The following is a 20,363-nucleotide window of genomic DNA, read 5'->3' as shown; positions in this document are numbered from 1 at the left end:
GAATGCAGTCTGCTGTGGTCTGGGGGATTCCAGACTCCTGAGGGACAGCAGCAACCAACAATTTGTCTCAGCCAAGACATTGTGACCTGTGCCAACTTTTTTGTTTTGAGATAGTGTTTCTCTGTATAATAGCTCTGGCTATCCTGGAACTCTCCGTTTTGTAGTTCAAGATCTGCCTGCCCCTGCCTCCCAAGTGCTGGGATTAAAGGCGTGCGACACCACCACCTGGCCCCCGTGCCAATTTTTTAAGATTAAAATTTATGGGTGCTTTGCCTTCATATATATGTCCATGTGAGGGGGTCAAATCTTGGAGTTACAGTTGTGAGCTGCCATGTGGTGCTGAGAATTGAACCTGGGTCCTCTTAACCTCTGAGCCCCATCCAGCCCCACATCCTAGCTCTTTTACACATCCCTCCTAGGACACTGGGGACAGCTAGTGTCCACTTAACTCAGAAAGTGAGGCCAAAGCCTCTGGCAATGTCCCAGTACTGTCCAGCTCACCAAGCAAGCTCTTACCAGTTGAGAATAAAGTTATTTGAACTCTGTAAGCACCACAGGAGACTTCCCTAGTATCCTCCCCATCTCGAGCGCGAGAAACAGCGTCTCGTACAGCCCAGGTTGGCCTAATGGATCCTCCTGTCTCCATCTTCCAAGTGCTGGGATTACATAGATTTCTGAGGCCAAACCTAGAAAATTTTAAATTTTACTTAATGTATTTTTTTGAGACAGTCTTACTGTTGTTCAGTCCTGGCTGGCCTTGAACTCTCAGAGACCTGCCTGTGCTGAAAGCTGGGTTTTAAGATGTGTACCACACCTGGCATTTTCTTTAAGTTTTAAAGGAAATCATCCAGATTTGACAATTTTCAGTTGCCCAACTTGGAAGGACAACTATTTAGAACATTCAAGTAAGCTGCAAACAAGCAGTCAGGTTCCAGGGCTCGCTTACTTGCCTGGCAGATCCTCACCCGTATGTTTATCACTGTGGTCTCGCTCAGAGGTGGATGGCAACGGACACTCAGTAGTGACTTGCTCCAAGGCCGAGGAACATGGCAGCTGGAGCTGCACCCACCTGAGCAGGTGCTGTTTCTGCCCGGCTTTCCCTGGCCCCACTCCTACACCGCTGACCTGCTCCAACAGAGACTCACCGCGGAGTCTGAGCAAGCACAGACCAGTCGGCACAGACTCAGCATGCACTTTCATTTCTACAAAACCCTTTTCAAGTTGTAGGGGAATTTAATTGGTATATACAAATGAAGCACTGCTAGTATGTACAAAAGTATTTTCTACATTGACAATATCAACTATGCCATTTGCAGTAAACAGGATGTTACAAAACTGTCCAATAAAGCATTTCTATTAAGCACATTACACAACATAATTTAATTTTATTAAAAAAATAACTTCAAAATACAGAATGATCCTGGTTAGGAAGAAAAGTCATTTCTGTTGTTCACTTGAATATAAACAGCCAGGCGGACAATGCTGAGAATGACAGCCTGTGCTGGACAGGTTAAGCCCTGTCCATGGTGGCAGCAGCAGGTGGCATGCCCTGTCTCTTCCTATGCCGACCCCCAGAACCCTGCCAATGCCCGTAACTCCTCTGGCCACTGGACTACAGATAGGGACTGCGCTCTGATCTTGTCTGATCTAGTCACATGGACCCTTGAAACAGGAGGAAGGCAGAGGTTTTGAAAAAAGACAAAGACTCAAAGGAACCCTGTTGAAGAGGGATGTGGGCAGCCTCCAAGGAGCCTAGAGGGACCCAGGTTGACAGTCTACAAGAAAGTCACACCTCCCGAGTCTTCATGAGGAACACACCCTCTCAGCACTGAGTCACAGTCTTGAGGCCCTGAGCAGTGAAGTCAACCAAGGACTACAAAATTAATAGTCAATGCTGCATGGGCACTATTTTAGGCTGAGAAATTTGGGATAACTTGTCATACAGCTACAAAACAACACATTGCCCAACAGTGACCTTTCCTTACTAATTCCATTTGGCAGTCTGTTGGGGCTCTGAATGCATTCTTCTCATCAGCTAGTAGATTAAACATCTTGTTTGCAAGAAACTTTTAGGAAAAAAAGCCCCACTATAAACCACATTTACTCTTCACCAGCAAGCACTGACTCCTCATGTTCTCCGATGAACTTGTATTTCCTGGCATGCTGAACAATTGTTAGTCACCTCATAGGGTGACAGCATTATTTATTTTGGGGTGCTGGTCACGAACTCAGAGCATCATTGTATGCTATTCTAACTCTGAGCCATGCCACATGGCCCTGAAGACCATTTTCACACATCCAGTGCCTCCCTCTGTTGGGCCAGGCTGTAAGCTCCTCCAGGTCGAGGCTTTTCTCTTCCCTCATATATCAGCAAGGCCTGGAGTTGGATGGTATAGACATCCACACCACATACGGAGTTCCTTCTGTGAACGGGATTAAACCGGCACTAAGGTGATTAAGTACACTTGGGGGAAAGAATGCAAACTGAAGAGTAAAACCAAGAAACAAACCCAAACTAGTTTCTACAGGCTCAGTTATTTTGGAGGAACCACGAAAAGCCACAAGAACATCTGTGCAGCAGCCTGTGATCCTCCTGCCCCAACTCTTGTCCTGGGTTCTCTCCGGTCAGGCTTGGCTTCACGGAGTCACTGGGGTCTCAACACAAACAGGGAAAAGGCTGGTTGTTGCCACAGTGTGAGAGCAAAGCTTTGCTTGCCAAAATGTCTCTTGAGTGTGGAAATTAAAGACTGTGGAGTTGTTTCTGAAGTCCACTCTTCAGCGGGCTCTTCTGGCACACATGTGCCAACCTCACAGGCTCTGTTCCAACTGACCTCCAACAGGTACCTGTTTGGAGGAAGCCCCTACACCCAGTGAGCCCAGCTCAGAGGAAATAAAATTCGGTGCCAGTGAATTTAAAAACAAGCCATGATTCTCTCTTCTGGCAGCAGGACGTGTAGCACATGAAGTAAGGTGCAAGAGGAACCAAAGGCACCAAGCACCAAGGCGGGAGGGAGCTGGGGAGCAGCAACCACCATCTGAGTCTCTGACAGGCTCTGTGCAAAGGCAGCCATGGCGGCAGGAGCCACCACCATGCACACCTGGCCGGTCAATATGACGCGGATGGCCTGATTTGACAGCACACACACACAAGACTATGACCGGCACGGGGACACGGGGCTTGTGACAGCTCTTCACAATTGTTTGGCAGCATAGATGCTAAAACCTGAAAACACTGACAAACCTGAATTCTATGGACTATGTGAGCTACAGAAAAACTCTTACCTAAAGTAACACTGCAAATTATACTTACACCAATTTCACCATTTCTTGATTCAAGAAAATGAAAATTCCATAGTTGTCTACTGTAAAATGGGACATAAAAATATTTCTAGTTGACATCTGTGCTTTAAATTCTTCCGCACACATGTAAATAAGTGACAAGAAATATCCACTGTTGGATTTGAGCTCTAATACTGAAACACAACAGACTGCCATCCAGTTTCTTCAGCTTTAAGTTACCAGGTATTTACAATTAAGATACAATCTGTGTACAAAGCTGCTTTAGCTGTATCTGCTGCTCTCACTGGGGCTCCGGTGATGAGAGTAACTTCTATCACTTTCACTGTCCGAACCATAGGATCTACCGCTCCTGGATAACAACAACAACAACAAAAAAAAACAAAAACAAAAAAAACAAACAAACAAACAAAAAAAAACACAACACAAAAGCCTTTAATGCCTATTATTTGGGCTCTAACTATGGCGACACTATGGGCTTCTCAAGGATGCTTTAAATGGCAAATGGTAGCAAAACCAAGGTTAAGATAACAAAGAAACCTCAAGACCGCGAGGTTTTACTTTTAAATTTACTTGGAATCCATTCGTAAAAATAAGCAAACCCTCCTCTACTACGTCCCAGTGAGTGCCAACACTAGACTGAAGCAGGAGGCGCTAAGGGCGTGGGTTTGCCTGAACAAAACCATTAGGATCCTGGCAAATGGGTTTGGTTATGGTCATCATTCAGTTCATTTAAGGGTATTTTCTGAGAGCTAATTGACATGTAGGCGTGGTAGGCATCATCCCACCACAAACGAGCAGACAAAGCCTAAGGGCTCAAGGGCAGCACAGGACAGTGGACAGGTAGGGAGGTTCATCCAGGCAAGAATGCACCTCAGCGTTGGCAGCCGGATGCGGGTGCCCAGGACACTGGGCGGCAGTGGAGACTGACTGGAAAGCAGGGGATGGTGGGGGACGGTACATGCTCACTTTAAGACACAAATAAAGGAAATGGTGGATATGGCACTTGTATTTCTTAGCAGAAGGTTCTAGAACATTATAGGATGGAAGTCAGAGTTGGAACCGGAGCTGGTAAGAGGAGGAGTGATGGGAGAATGTTCTTTTGTATATATGTTTCTCTTATTGGTTAATGAATAAAACACTGACTGGCCAGACAGGAAGTGACGTAGCTGGGCAGAATCAGGTTATAAGCAGGAACAAACAGGAAATTGTTCTCTTCTCTGAGGAGACACTTAGCAGTCGCCATGTAGACTGCAAAGGAGTAAAAGGTCTGGACCCTTTTCTGGTAAGGTAAGACCACATGGAAATACTCAGATTAATAGAAACGGGTCAATAATTAAGACAGAGCTAACCAATAAGGAACCCTAGCCAACGGCCAACAGTTTCATAATTAATGTAATTATAGAATTGGGGCTGACGCGGCTGTGGAACTAGGCTGGAGGGAAAGAGTGCGTGCAACAGAGCGGCTCATGTACATTGAGTGCCAAGGCTCCTGGACATGTGGAAGACAGCTGACATCCCCTGAAACAGTTCAAGGAAGGGCGTGTTTGTGGGCTTGCAACAGATGAGGGAGGATGACAGTAGCCACCAGTGATGGACAACAAAAGTGTTATAAAGGCTTACATCTTAATAAATAAATGACACAATATAATCATCAGCCCTGCTGTTGAAACAAATAATTATGATCAATAAAATGACCAAGTGGCCATCCTGGTGAATTAGCCCGACTTTCACACGTGAGCCATGACCTGGTCTTCTCCTTACTCCTCCTCCACAAGAAGTGTCTGCTCAAAGCTGCGTGAGTCTGTGAAAACCATTTTAGTTTCAACTATAAAATAATAACTAACAACTATTACCTGGCAACTCTTAGTGCCAGAGCCACATTTAATAGCTGGCCAATGAGATTCAAGAAGAAAGGAAGGGCTGCACTGATGGCCACTTGCACCAAGTGCTCAGCCTCTTGCAATGCTCTACAACAGGACCCACCTGGACCGCCTGCTGTAATTTCTCCCTCGATGGTAACTGTCACTCCTCTGGCTGCGGCTGTGGCTGCGACTCCGGCTGTAGTAGCTATCATACGTGTACGATCTGTTTAAACAGAAACAACACACTAAATTTTCTCACTCAAATATGGAAAGCCTCCTTTTTAGGGGTGTCAGAGGGTGCTAGCTCACACGGGCACTCTATGGAGGTTGCATAAGAAGTTCTAGAAACATCCAGCAATTGCCCCCAGTTGAACTTACCATGTTAAAGAGAAAAATGTTAATTTCTTTTCTGCATTGAAAAATATCACAAAATTAACACTGAGTTAGTTTGTCTGAATCTGGATCTTATTAGGCAATCAATTCAACAAGCACCTGCCATTACAATTTGACACTGTTGCACAATGGGCCACAGATAGGTCTCATTTTTGAAGAGTGTGATTTCAGATGGTGAACATGTGTTTAAGTTATTTATTTAAAACACCAATACTTAGGCTGGGAGGTAAGCTTAATGACAGAAGACAAGTGTGTATTGTGCTTAGGCCCTGAGATCAAGCCCCAGCACCTCAAGCGAGCCCCCCACCCCCAGCGCACTAGGGCTGACACTTACCTGGAGCGACTGTGGGGGTCATAGGAGCTGCTCCTGGACCTGCTCCTGCTGGATGTCCTAGTATGAACCACAGGAGGGACTGTCACCTTGTGCATGGATTGGGGCACAGGTCACATTAGCAATCTAGACATTTTTTGCCCATCAAAGTGAAAATGCAGTGAAGTCTTTTAACTATTTTGTTTTTATCACAAGTGTATTGGATTTTCCTTTTAAACCCTTTGTATTTCACAAGGTTAAAGTTTATGAAGTTTCCTGGGGAGATTCTCAGCGGGGTAGAAAGGGAAAAGGGCCATTTACATGAGCAGTCACAGCAGCTAAAGGGAGAAGCAGCTAGGAAGTAAAAATGCACGCCTGCTCCCTAGCACACACTTTTCTCTCGTCTCCTCACTATAACCCTGTTTTAACCCTACATAAGACAAGAGGGGCCTGTGCTTGTAACCCTCAGTGACATCTATGTATGGAGGAGGCAGAAGCAGCAGGAAACACTCCAGAGCTCTCAAAGAGCTGCACGACAGTCAGATCAGATGGGCAGCTGTCCTGCTCTGTCCCAGAAGGGCTCCACACCTCAGGCCGAGTCCACGGCTTACCTGTGGCTATGGAAACTTCCATAGGAACTACTCCGGCTGCGGGTTCGGCCTCTGCTGTACCAACCTCTGCTCCGGCTTCTCGAGTAGCTTCTTGATCTACAATGGACATGGGTAAGAAAGCATGCAATGTGTGCATTCCCACAGATGGGGTGAACAGTGGGGGCAGGGGTAAGTAAAAGCAGGGTAAAGTCTCTCACAGGCATGCACTGCAAAGACAGCTGTCCAGAAGCCACCATGGCTTAACCACGCAATGACACTAAAGCCACAAGAGACTGCAATAGCATATCTGCATGCTCATGACTGTAATTTTTTCCTGCTACCGGGACCTCCCCTTTTCTTAGTTGTCACTCTCACTCTTTGGACCCTCAGTCTACCCTGATACCCTGGGTGACAACTTAAAGGTTTGAATGTGACCACAAACTAACTGAGCTGTGCTTTACGTAGCAACTGGGCCTCCAGGGCACGCATCTCCCACACGTGTAAGGGGATCAGGTCAACAATCCCTACACCTGCAGATTTTGCTGAAAGCCAGCTACTTCACACCCTTAACTATGGAGAACCCGTCACCAGCCATGGCAAGAGAGCTTTCATTGTCCAAGTATAAAACTACAGATAACAATGAGCTCAAATTTCTTTTCTGAAATGCCCATTCCCTATCTATGTCCTCTATATGCTCCTTATTCTCTTGTCAGATATTTGGAAACAGAGATCACACTTATGTTCTTCTGAGCTAAACGACATGGGTGTGTGTGAATGTTTCTTACCGGTAAGATGATGTGGAACTTCTAGATCGGCTTCTTGAGTGACTATAGGAGACAGACCTTGTTCTGTGTCTAGATTTGGTTTCAGATTTACTTCGAGATCTGTGTGGACTCCTGGACTGGCTATTACCATCCCGACTAGGTGTCTGCTCATCACTGGAACTCTCTTGATTCCGTGGCCTACGGTTCAGGCGTGCTGTCTTTCTTACTTCATCAAAGAGAGACCCGGGCCGAACTTTATTTTTGCTTTTGATTTCTATTCTCAAGCCTTGTGGCTTCACTTCAGGCACAGGAGCCAATGGCTTCACATCCAGAGCACTGGCTGTGGTTGCAGTAGGCACTGCCAGATTTCCTACACCTTGCAGTGGCTTCCACTTATCTGTGAGGTTCATCTGGCTTTTCTCAGCCCCATCCTTCTTTCCAGCAATTTCTACAGGACTGGCCAGGCTGGCAGAGCTGTCCTGTTTCCCACCTTCATTTGAGGTTTTACTGTCAGGCACAATGCTGTCTCGTTTCCCTCCTGCTCTGGACTGTGCCATGAGCTCAAGGTGCTCAGGAATAATGCTCACCTCTGGGCTGTCCATTCTGTGGTTTGCTAATGGGGACACCCCCTCCCCCTTTGCAGGGGAACTCCTATCAGGAGTGCAAATTTCCATATTGTCATCTGTCTGAAGCACGTCCTCCCCTCCACCTGGGACATGCTCTTCAACGTGCTGGGTGCTAGGGGGAGAGCTGGTGGCATTTTCTTCCGCTTTCAGAGGTGCAGGGCAAGGGCTGGGATTGCGGTCACCCTCCGCAAGCAGGTCATGCTCTGAAGCCCCCTTCTTAGGCTTGCTGGGACAGCCACCTTCATCACAGGTCCCCTCTACCTTAGGAACAGTGTCTTTCCCGGCCTCACACTTCTCTTTCGGCCCCTGTGTAACTTGCTTCCCGCTCACCTCCTCCTCCTCCTCGTCACCAAACTCTAGTGGAGGCTGCCAACGAAAGGCTTGCTTCCGTTTTGGCGCCCTGTGTTTTTTGTCTTTTTTGGCTTTCGGTTTCTCTCTCACCTTTTTCCTGTGATCCCCTTTAAGACTGTCCTTTGGGCATTTTTGCTTCTGGGGCTCCGCTCTAATGCTTCTCAAGCTGAAGCAGGAGCCCTCTGACTCAGAGGCGGAAGACTGTGGTCTCCTAGACTTCCAGGCACTGTTACTGTCAGGCAGAGAAGTGTTTCCTGAAGACTTTGCTGGGGGTTTGAGGTGACTCTGACCAACTTCTGACTCGGAGTCTGAAGAGGCTTCGCCCTCCTCTTTATCCGAGCATCTCCGAGGAACACTTTTCCTCTTCTTAGCCACATCTTGTTCCGAGTTTGATTCAGAGTCCCACTTGCTTCCAGCACAATGCTTCCTTCTGGACTTACTGCCATCTCTAGGGTGATCAGAAAGACTCTCTTTCAAAGCTCTCTTTTCCCATTCAAGCTTGGACTTTCCTTCTTCTCTGTTTTTCCCTTGCTTATCATTCAATACTTCTATTTTCCCCTGCTTCTTCTCGGGGGTTGAGTGCACACCTTGAACATGTGACTGTTCACTGGCTGAAGAGTAATCTAAAGACGACCTGCTTTCACTGTATTTCCTATGACATGACTTCTCTCTGCCTTTAACATACTTACTGTGAACAATCTTTTTCGAGCTGCTGCAGTGTCTTCTATTTACAGTGACACTTTTCCCCCCCCTGGATCTACGTGTCCTTGTGGGCCGTCCCCCATCGTCACTACTAACAGAAGTGTATGAAGACGACCTGCTGGGCTGGGAGCCACCACTGTACTTGTTTTGTGAGCGCGACCTAGAGGAAGGAGACCTAGACTGTGATCTCGAAGTAGGTGGACTTCGCGACCTTGACCTTGTGTATGATCTGGAGGATGACCTGCTCCTAGAAGACCTGCCCCCTGACCTCCCTGAGCCCCCAGAACTCCTATCACTGTACTTTGAATAAGTGCTCCCATCACTTTCTGAATTTCTTTCCCTTTTATGATAGGATGATGAACTTCTAGTCTCTTTAATATTTGTTAAACTGTATGTGCTTTGCACAGGCAGCAAGTGGGTTGTTTTAGCCTTCATCTCCTGAATTCGCTCATAGGAGGGCTTCCAGGGCTTCTGGCCAGGCTTCCACCGAGAAGGGGGAGGGCTGTCACTCAAAGGTATTACAGGAATGTTCTCTGCGGCTACTGGCTGTATTAGCACATTTCCATTCTGTGGTACCGATGATCTTAAAGGTTCTGTCTTAACTGGCTTATTTTCACTCAACTGAGCAGGCTTTTTTGGTGATTTTGATGCTGTTCTTCGGTGCCCTGACCTGGAACTAGATCTGGACTTTGACAAAGCCCTTGATCTTGAGCTCCCTCTAGAATAAGACCGTGAATGAGACTTGGATCTGTAGGAGTTTCTGCTGGAGTGGGTTGAAGAGCTCCGGTCATCCTTGTCTGATTTAGACCAGTCCCGCTTGGATGAGTGATGAGAGGAAGAGGAGGAGGAGACACGGGATCTCCTTCCTCTATCACAAGAGGACTTCCTTCGGTGGGTGGAAGGTCTCGAGGGTCCCAAATCAGGTGGCACAACTAGTCTTCTCTTCTTCGTCTGTCTGTGTCTTCTACAGTGTTTCTGCTTTTTAGCTTTTTTCTTATGCTTAAACTTCTTTTCCTTTCTGCGTTTCTTGTGGTGACCATCAGAGTGCCTTGCTGTACTAAGATCTGAATAGTATCCATTATAGGACCATGATCTGGATCTCTGGGACAAGCTTCTTTCATCCCATCGGCTTGAACAGGGGTCACTCAGCCTGTAGTGGGGTGGGAGTGGGGATATAATGTACATGCAGTTATTTGCAAACACTTCTGTGTCTTACAGCACACTTCTCACTAACCACAGAGTACCCAACCCCAACACTTTTACATGAACCAGAGCAATGACAACTATTATGAGACTCTTAAGAACCTTCCTGTTTTTAGGTGAAGCAGACTGAATGCATGTGGGAACCACACCAACTAACCGGAGTCCCTGGAGACACACGACTCCCAGTAATACCATCCGCTCACAGTCCCCTCCCTGCAAGAGCACCTTGCTGAGGAGTCTCTGCTGACAGACTTAGTACGACTTGTGTCTGTGGTGCTGGACATCGTTCAGGACTGTATGCACACTGAGCAAGCACTCTACCACAGCGCTGGACACCCAACCTCAACTCCACTCCCTCTTAAAGAATTTTCTCTTAAAAAGTCCGTGTGCACATGTGTGTTTGTATGAACACGTGTGCAGGGTGCCCTCAGGTGCCATTCTTAGGACACTCATTTCTTTGAGAGAATCTCTCCCTGGCCTAGGTTCATCAACATAGTAGACTGCTACCCAGCAGGCCCCCAAGGAAATTGAAACTAGATCCTCTGGAAAAGCAGCCAGTGTTCCTAACCACTAAGCCATCTCTCCAGCCCAATTCTCTTTTTTAAAATATTTTTTTGAGACATGTCAGCCTACAGCCCCAGTTGGTCTGGCAGCAGCAAGCAGACCAGGCTTGAAGACACAAAGATTCATGCACCTGCCTCTGCTCCCCAACACTGACCCTGAAGGCAAACATCACTATGCCAGCGTTCTCTTTCTTTCAGAGACCATATTAATTACGCAAATCACATGAACACAGAGGTGTCCCTAGTGGGAACCTATTTCAACATTGAAATAACAACTACATTCTCTGCACTTCATGGTGGTGATTAACACTTTCTCCTAAGATCCTATTAACTTAAACAGAAACCAAACACAACTGCATGAAAACTGACAAAAGCTTTATGATCTTAACAGGTAAAGACAGGCTCACAAGTGAGAGTCCTCGGCACCACCATATCCATGCTATTGCTACACAATGAGAGTCCTCGGCACCACCATGTCCATGCTATTGCTACACAATGAGCGTCCTCAGCACCACCATGTCCATGCTATTGCTACACAGCAGCTGCCTGCCTTGTCCTTTCAATTCAAAATCATTCTCTTACGATGTCGTCAGAAAAAACATAATTCATCCTTGAAGAATTACTTTCCGACTAGTTATTCTGAAGCCAGAGCCCTTTGGAAACAGACAACTACTCTACTCCACTTTAGGGCACCACTGTTACTGCTAATGTAAACAGTCCTTGGAGTCAAGAGATGCGGTACAGGCTCTATTTACCAATCCACGCACTAATAGATATCGGACATCTACTAGTAATGTCTAAGACCTGATCCCTTCCACAATTAAGAGTCCATTCAAACTAACAGCAAAGAGAAGCAGACGTGACTCAAGACCCTCAGTCTCAGGTGGCAGCAGGGCTCCTCCTCCTAGCTTTCCCTTTGCCCATCTTGACTGTGGACGTCAGACCCTGACTCTCCAGCACTTAGTGCTCTGCGTCCAGGCGGTGTTGGCAGCCCAGGTGCTTACTTGTCTCCTTTGCTCCACTTTTCTCCACTTGGTGGCCTGTAAGCTCTCAGTCTCTGCATCTCCTCCTTCCAGTGAGGGGGGGTTTCACTGCTGCCATCATCTTCGGACTCAGAACGGGATCTTGACCTTGGAGGTGTGTGATAGCGCTTAAACAGAGAGGGTAGTGACTGTTCTAAGAATGCCGCTTGTAGGGCAGAGTCAGGCAAAAGTCTAATCTAGGCACCAATTTAAGTATTAACTGGATAGTATGAAGTTACTTCAAATATAAGACATGGAGAGGCAAGGAAGGCAAGACATTTACCTGGAATCCTATAATAGCTTCCTCTGCATCCTAACACATTCTAGTCTCCATTACTCAGTAGACTAACATTTCTCAATACACTATTTCACGTATTACATCACTGAATAATTAAATCCACCCACAGCTGTAAATGTATGCAATGGGACTATGTTCTCAAACTATGGGAAATAAAAACAATTCCTTAAATAAGCAGAAAAGTCTTTTTCTTTTTCTTTTCTTTGGAGACAAGGGTTTTTCTGTGTAGCCCTGGCTGTCCTGGACTTATTCTGTAGACCAGGCTGGTTCAATCTCAGAGATCCACCTGACAGGAGAGATAATCTATCTAAAACTAAACCTCAGATCTTTAAAATAAATTTTAAAAAGTTACTATTTAGGTAAGCAATTTGAAATAAAAAAGTTCTAACATACGTACAATTGTGCCTCTTCCTCTAATTTTCCGTCCAGACTTTGACACAGATGGTTTCTGATCACTTACAACAGGTGCAACATCTGGAATGTTCCTGAAAAAGTTGTGATGACAATTAAAAATGAGTAAATGCCAGAATGTCTTCACAATGTTCCAAGGCAGAACCAGTCTTTATGATACAAGGTTTCATATTTCATGTCATGAGAATTACATGAAATTCAAATGTCACTATCCATAAAGTTGTATGAGAGCAGTCACGTCCATCCACCCATTTCTGAACTCACTCACTCACTCACTCACTCACTCACTCACTCACTCACTCACTCACTCAGCCAGCTATGAGGTGCGTCATATTATCACCAGGCACAGTCACCACTAGCATTTTAAGTGCTACATACATGACCTTGCAAGCATGCAGTGTGTGAACTCTCACTGCAGACTATCAGATCAACAGCTCTAACAACTGTTCTAACAGAGAACACTAACTTGAGCTCTAGATAAGTTACCCTGCCCCAGAAGAATTCCATTAGTAAATATGTACTTGAAAAAAGCATTCGATTTTCTAATGAATGCTTTTTTTTTTTAAGTAAAAGATTTGTAGAGGAGGCCAGCCATGCCTGTAATCCCAGCATGTGGGGGAGTTCAATGCCAGCCTAGGCTACCCAGCAGGACACTGTCTCAAAAGTAAACAAGCAAAGAAAGAAAACCAAGAAATGTGAAGGGTATAGCTCTGCTCGCCTTCTCAGCGTTCTAAACCACTCACACATCACAATTCTCTCCCCTCCTCCCTCCCGTCCTCCCTCTTCTGAGACTAGACCTTGTTATGTTGTTCAGGATGGACAGCACTCCTGAGGGCAAGTAATATTCCTCAACTGTCCCTGGCCCCCATGGGCTGCAACACCCAGGAAATCAGGCCCCGCCCCTAGGCTGGCCTGCACAATAGAGCCAACCCCGTTGGCAGAGGTGTTCAGTGAGCCAGTCCCAAAATTGTAAGTGTGTGAGAGCGGTCTCCACTACTGTCAGTCATGTGGTGATGTGGGTGGGGGAGAGATATCCCAGCCCCCTCACCCCCTGCCCCTTAAGCCTGCAACAGATGAACAGTACACCCTCCCCCTTGCAGGCCCTGCTCCTCACCTAGACAGCACAGCAGGGCTGGCCCTGTGGTTGGAGGTGTGTGTGACCCAGGCCCAATGCTGCAAGAGAGAGCTGTCCCATTACTCCTCTGATGTTTGGAGGCATGGGTGGAGGAGAAATGGCCCCCTCATTAACTCCTGAGAAAGGTGAAGGAGCTGATCCTGGGGTCACAAGAGTGGAAGGGTTGTCCCTGTCCCTCACTGGCTGCATCACTCAGGAGGGCGGGCCCTGCACCTTCCAGGGACCACACAGTAGAGTTGGCCCTGCTGGTGGAGGTGGGGGAGAGCCAACCCCGAGGGCATGAAAGCAGGAGGACTAACTAGCTTGCTCATTGCAAGGGGCAAACTCACCAGGGCGACGCTGCAGAGCTCACCTGGTGGTGAGAACAGGGGAGAACTGGCTGGCTGACCAACCCTGCAGCTGCCCAGGCCCAGAACCAGGGTTATGCGTTAGCCCACCCCATCTATGATCTGCTGCTAGAGCGTATGAAGGGGCTGGTCCTGCAGACCCAAAGCTGCAGGATCTCCACACACAGGACGGCAGCAGGATAACCAAGAGGAGTCTCAGGGAGGACCCAGCATGCATAGTGTTACAGAAACCAAAGGCTTCGAACCAGACCAAGGACTCTTGGCAACAAACACAAGTAAAGATACATGGACAAAGGGATTTACTACGTGACACACTGTGTCACAATGCAGCTTCGATGAGATTATTAATGCTTTCATTTTTCTCTTAAATTTTGTTTTATTTTAGGGAGGAGGGCTTGCAGAGGCATAGGGTGGATGCAAAGGGACAGGGAAATGAATGGGATCAAGATGCATGATGTGAATGACACATTGACTAAATAAAAAGAAAAAATAAAATCTTTTCATGCATTAAAATAAATCTTCCCCATGGCTAAGCTATATTAGGCTATAGGTATATGCCACCATGCTCATATCCTTTTAATAATTCTGAATTTTTTGTTGAGACTAAATTTAAAGCCGCAATTCAGGAAAATAAACTACAGTAATATTTATGATACCAAACTACCTTCAGTCACTATGTAATTAACTTTGCACTATTAGAAGTGAAACAGATGTCACCCCTCAGTTGGATCCCCTGGGCTCATTAACCCATTGTGAACAAACGGCCAATGCAGCAACAGCAGTAACACAGTGTTCCCAGACCTCTCAAAAGCACTCCCTTCCCACCAGGCGTGGCAGCATATACACACCCGTAACCCTAATCCTCTGGGGGTAGACAAAATTCACCTAGCTACCACAACAAAGCCTACCTTCACCGAATAACCTGCCCACTTCCTTTACCTGTTCATGTACTCAGATGTGGGTTCCAAAGAGGAGGCACAAGCCAGTCACTGCTCTGCTGACTACCCACAGCATCTTTCTGTGTACTCTGAGCCTGAGTTATGGTTGGGTCTAAAGTTGCAATGAAATAATGGACTATACCAGAGAAACAAAAATAGACAGTGTAATATCTAATCACTGCTGTCAACTTGCCTGGATATCCAGTGACCTACAAGACTGGACACACTAACTGCCCCATGCGCCAGGGGCAGGGAGATTACAAGAGGCAGGAGAAAGCACTCCTTCCTGTTGCGTGTCCACTGTGCTGTGGCCTCCTCCAAGGCAGCCCCTCTGCAGGGACCACAAACAAGGTGCTTCTGTCAGTGGACACAGGAGAAGAGGGTGCGCTCGTCAGCCTACTTACGGCTCAGGCTCCACCGTGACAGCAGGCATATCTCTTCTAAGTAAAAATCGGTTCTCTGGAACTGGAGGGATTTCTTCTGGACGGACTACAGGCTTCTCTCTTTTAGCATTTGAGTCACCTGATCTTTTTCCATTTACATCACTCCTTTCAGAATAACTGAAATAAACCAAGTCACCAATTTAGATGCTAGTATTTCATAAAATAAAGGCAGCAAAAAGAAATGATTTTTACAAATATGTAAAAACATCAACACAGTGAAAAATCCAGAGCAAAGAAAAGTCTTACGTAAATGAATGAATGAATGAATGAATGAATGAATGAATGAATGGAGAGAAGAAACACAGAGTTCTAAATTTTGAATTGGAAGTTGTTAATGCTGCCAGTGTTTCCTTTTTTGTTTTGCTTTTTCTGACAAGGTTTCTCTGTATTGTTTTGGAGGCTGTCTTGGAACTCACTCTGTAGACCAGGCTGGCCTCCAACTCACAGAGATTCACGTGCGTCTCCCTCCTGAGTGCTGTGATTAAAGGTGTGTGCCACCACCACCCGGCAATGTTCCCTTTTTTGAAACTCTGTGTGTGTGTGTGTGTGTGTGCGTGCGTGTGTGTGCGCGCGCGCACGTGCCGTGATGTGGACATGACACAACACTTGTGGGAGATGAACCTCACTTTTCACCCCATGTGTCTCAGGGATCAAATCCAGGTCATTGCCCATGTTTTGTTTTAGGGAGGATCAGTTTTCTACAGGGTGTGGACCTGGGTATATACTGCCTGTGCTCCAGTGGGCGGCCCTAACCCTGCACACACAGGCCACATTAAATGGACTCTGTGGGTTATTGAAAGAAAAAAGAAAAAAGAGGAAGGAGACATAGTGGGTACTGGAATTCCTAATCCCTCTTCAAATTCCAGTCAATGATCTTATAGACATATGCGAAATTCTCAAAGAATAAATGAAAGTATTGAGAAAAAGAATTGTCAGGCATTAGGACTGGCAAGATGTTTCCGCGAGTAGAGGCTCTCGTCACCAAGCCTTATGTCTTGAATTTAGTCCCTTGGGTCCCATCTGGTAGAAAGAAACCATTCTTCCAAGCTGCCTTCTGACCTTCCCACACATGTTCATCTACTACATACACACATCTCTGAATACACAAAATAAAACTTAATGTCTTTTCCTGAGAATCCCACCAATCTCTGCTACGAGATGATGCCACTCCTAGATTGTAACAGGTGTCCCCTCTCCAAGTACAGCGAGTGAACAACATGGAGCTTGCAGAGTGGTCACTGTGGCTCGGGGCACAGGCTGTGTGTGCTGGGCAGCCCACCCGACTCACACTCACCCTGCAGGGCTCACTGTGCGCTTCCTCCTCACTTCCTCTGAGCCACTCTTCTCCTTCCGTCTCTTTTTAGTACGTCTGACTTTTGCCCTCCTCTTATGTCTCCTCTTTCTGACTCTCTCCTGTTCAACCTCGCTTTCTGAGGCTGACTCTGAAGACGACGAGGGACTGGAAGAAGAGTCCGAGTCTTCTGAATGTGTTACTTTCTTCCTTTTTTTCTCAAACACTTTTAATAGATATTAACAAAAACATTAGTACTTGAGTCCAGTGCATACCCTCCATAGTGAAAAATGTGACTGGTGATTATCATAATTGCTTCATACACAGCAAACTAAAATTATACTTAAACTCTTCCCCAGTTATGTATAACAGATGTCTACCAACTTGAAATATACCAAAGCCATTACCCACCATGAAGCCTATATTCTGAATCAGTGTGACAAGTGATGAAAGATAAGACAGAAAATAAACAATGCAAAAGGGAACAGAGAGACACATGTAGCCTAAGATTACATGTGAGCAGAGACCTAAAGTAGGGAGGGCCATACAGATATCTTAACAAAGAATGTTCTGGACATCAAAGGGCAGGCACAAAGGCCCTTAGTGTCTAAATAAAGGTCAACGTGGCTGGAAGACAAGTAAGAGAAAAATCAGAAAGACAGGTGATGGGGAAGCCCTTCTGTGTATATGTTGCCCTATTGGTTGATAAATAAAGCACTGTTAGCCAATAGGGAAGCAAGATAGGTGAGACTAGGAGTCGAGGAGGATTATGGGAAATGCAGTCAAGAGTGGAAAGTCTCATGTGATCCCAGGAAGAGAGGATGCATGAGGCTGGCATCCCCAGTAAGATAAATCCTTATAAAAATAAACTTACTAGTAGTTATGACAGAGTTAGCCAATAGAAGCCCTAGACATTGGCCAACAGTATCGTAACTAATAGAGCCTCCATGTGTTATTTGGGGTTGACGCAGCTCTGGGATCAGGCTGGCAGGAAGAATGCTCGTTACAGACAGGGGAGACCCACAGGCCTCTGTGCTGTGGGCACCACTGTAGGTGTCTGGGCATAGGGATGTGTGTATGAAATGTGGCTTAAGAGGCTCATTTTGGAAGCTGCTAAAGACAAACCAAAGTCAAGCAAGGACCAGTAAGAACACTCCTGCTGACAAATGGTCACAGGAAAACAAGGAGACAGAGGCAGGGGAGAAAGCTGTGAGGCCGCTGCAATAACACAGGCATGAGCTGGCTTGGGCCAGCCAGCAGCCAGGGAGGAGGAGGAGCTGACAGCATCTCCTGGTGGACCGGATAAAGCCTGGCACAGAAGCCCCAATGTTACCACTGTCCACACTGAAATTTAGAAGCTATCTTAGAAACCTGGAAGGTATCTTCAAGTTGCCACACACTTTACACCTCTATCCCAGATTCCTTCACCCTCCAAAAGCTCTTACCATCTTTGGTCAACTTTGTGGCAAGCACCCCACAGTCAATAACTCGGACATCTGCATAAGGTCTGCTTGCAGCATCCGTTTTCAGATTTTCAATCTGTTCAATTACTTCAAACCCAGAGATAACCAGTCCAAAGACAACATGAACCCTGTCATAATATAAATTCAAGACATAAATTAGTCTGATAATTATATTATGAACCGTAATTGGGACAATGCCCTAAAAAACGTATCCATAGAACTGAAAACAAACCCAAAGTGTTATGAACCAACTAGAAGGGGACGACAACTTGAAATTCACTTCATAATAGCAAACAGCAACCGTCCATCTGCAGAAAAAGTAGGGGCTGTGTCTGCAGGGCTAAGAATCTGACAACAGAGCCCTTCATGCTAAGAAACCATCCCAGCAGGGAAGCCTGCCCATGAGCACAAGTGGAAGTCCTCTTGAGAAGCACGAGATGGGCTCTCAAAACTGCTGCCCCCTGTGCCCCTTTAGGAAGGGCTTGGCCATGAAAGACTAACCCCGGGTCAACCTGGTTTCAGGCTTATCACCTAAACTGCTCCCCAAGATTGCAGTAACTTGATGCTTACCCATCCAGGTGTGGAGCAGGCTTTGTAGTTCTGTACAATAAACATCAACACAAAGATGGTATCAAAAATGACGTAGTCAGATGAGGAAAGCAGAAGGTTTAAACATAGCATGTAGTGAACAAAGAAGTAGAGATAAAAAGACAGAAAAATGTTAAGCATAATATGTATATCCAACCTTAAAGACCCCCAAACACCAACAGTAGTCATTTTAGTGATTAAAAAAAAAAACAAGATTACAATGAATTATAAAACCAACTCTATCAGAATATGAGATAGGTTTCACTTGCATTATAGAAATGTACATCATACACACTGAAATTAAATTTATTCTCAAATAAAAAACAATAATGGTAACAGAAACGAACATAAAAACGAAAAAAACAAAAGCAAATTTCCCAGTAGCATTAAACAAGGAGGAAGGTCCTGCCCCACGCGAAGGAGTGATGAACACTGGCCACATACCCACTGGCTCTTCAATTTTTACTAAGACTGAAAGGCAGGCAAATGGAGGAGCTCAGGAGTCCTATCTGCAGAGCTGCCTTGTCCCCTACTTCCACTCAAGCTTTGTCACTCACATCTGAAAATGCAATAGGGAGAGACTTCCAAACTGCTGATGCTCCTCACAGCAAAGTAAGAAATGAGGGGGTGCTACTATACTGACGCCTTCACAGCTATGGTCCAGAAAACACCCCACCAGCTGCTCTGCGAATGTCCCACTGTCACACTTGGTTAGGAGCTGGCTTTCCCATAACATTTTCACAGATCTTTATATGTGAACTGCAATGCAAAGACTCAAAAGTGAGTCGTCTGACCAGCATCAGGACCATCAGAACCTTAATCAGTGAGGATGAAAACAGATGAGGGAGCTACCAGGCCGCATTTAAGCAGTCACTTGTGCAGGAAAAACTCATATGCATTTTACGTACATTTTAAAGTCATTCTAAGACACATGAACAGAACACAATTTAACTTTTACAACAATGCCAAAACCATTACTGTACGAGAGACTGTGATGCTTGTACTTACTTTTAGAATAGCCTGTTCTGTTAGAGGAGTATGAACAGTATTCAACTTAAAAAAATTTAATGTCAATTTAAGTTTCAGAACTTTAAATGGAATTTTGAGTTTTAAAGTCACAAGTCTCAAATATTTCTCAGAAAAATGAGTAGGAATTAAAGCCAGTATAATTCTTAAAAATAAAAACAGGTAACAAAAAAGGAAAAGAAATGAAGAAAATCTAACAAAGTGATGAGCCACAAACACTGAAACTATGAAACAATCACCCAGAAGCCATGGTAGACAACAACTGTAAAACAAAAGTGCTTCCTGTATTGTACAACTTTACCAAACAGAAAGCCAGACAGAAACCCCTCCTAAGAAGGTGTAAGGGTGCTTCCGGAAGGACAAAACTGCTCTGCCATGCAGAAGATGAAAGCACATGGTTGTTTACTGACTAGATATGCTCCTCCTCCTCCTGTCTTGGGCCTCACTCTCAGGAATCTAGCATTGAGAAGAGCCAAGAAATTTTTCTAGTGCACACAAAGTCCAATTCAACCACCACCTCAGCTAACAGATAATGTAAAAGCTATGGAAGGCAACTCTTGGAGCAAATGGTGATATTCCAGCTGGCTGCAACAACACAGACTCAGACTAACTGAGGATTGAACAGTACTCTTGGGGCATGCCAGCTTAGGACACATAACTTGTCTCATTTTGAGAATGAACTCGGGGCCCTCACATGTGCTGTGAACATGCTCATCCTCTGTTCAGGCCTTAGTTCT

At 45.7% G+C, this 20,363-nt stretch overlaps 1 protein-coding gene across 3 annotated transcripts in view; it reads right to left on the bottom strand.

The window, feature by feature from the left end:
* Positions 1 to 1,213: 1,213 nt before the first annotated feature.
* The window catches only part of Nktr (natural killer cell triggering receptor), a 38,288-nt gene continuing 19,138 nt past the window's right edge, over positions 1,214 to 20,363 (bottom strand). For all 3 annotated transcript variants that reach the window (XM_040739736.1, XM_040739737.1, XM_040739738.1), the window contains 11 exons: positions 18,583 to 18,612; positions 17,995 to 18,140; positions 16,553 to 16,775; positions 15,220 to 15,375; positions 12,382 to 12,469; positions 11,669 to 11,814; positions 7,241 to 10,048; positions 6,477 to 6,572; positions 5,890 to 5,946; positions 5,284 to 5,385; positions 1,214 to 3,649 (listed from right to left, as the gene is read on the bottom strand). In XM_040739736.1, coding sequence (XP_040595670.1) covers positions 3,562 to 3,649; positions 5,284 to 5,385; positions 5,890 to 5,946; positions 6,477 to 6,572; positions 7,241 to 10,048; positions 11,669 to 11,814; positions 12,382 to 12,469; positions 15,220 to 15,375; positions 16,553 to 16,775; positions 17,995 to 18,140; positions 18,583 to 18,612 — 3,940 coding nt within the window. In that variant the 3' untranslated portion in view covers positions 1,214 to 3,561. The remainder of the gene's footprint in view (positions 3,650 to 5,283; positions 5,386 to 5,889; positions 5,947 to 6,476; positions 6,573 to 7,240; positions 10,049 to 11,668; positions 11,815 to 12,381; positions 12,470 to 15,219; positions 15,376 to 16,552; positions 16,776 to 17,994; positions 18,141 to 18,582; positions 18,613 to 20,363) is intronic.

This window comes from Mesocricetus auratus, unplaced genomic scaffold (assembly GCF_017639785.1).
Source record: "Mesocricetus auratus isolate SY011 unplaced genomic scaffold, BCM_Maur_2.0 Super-Scaffold_100691, whole genome shotgun sequence".
NCBI classification, from domain to species: domain Eukaryota; kingdom Metazoa; phylum Chordata; class Mammalia; order Rodentia; family Cricetidae; genus Mesocricetus; species Mesocricetus auratus.
This window is presented reverse-complemented; position numbering and strand designations above follow the sequence as displayed.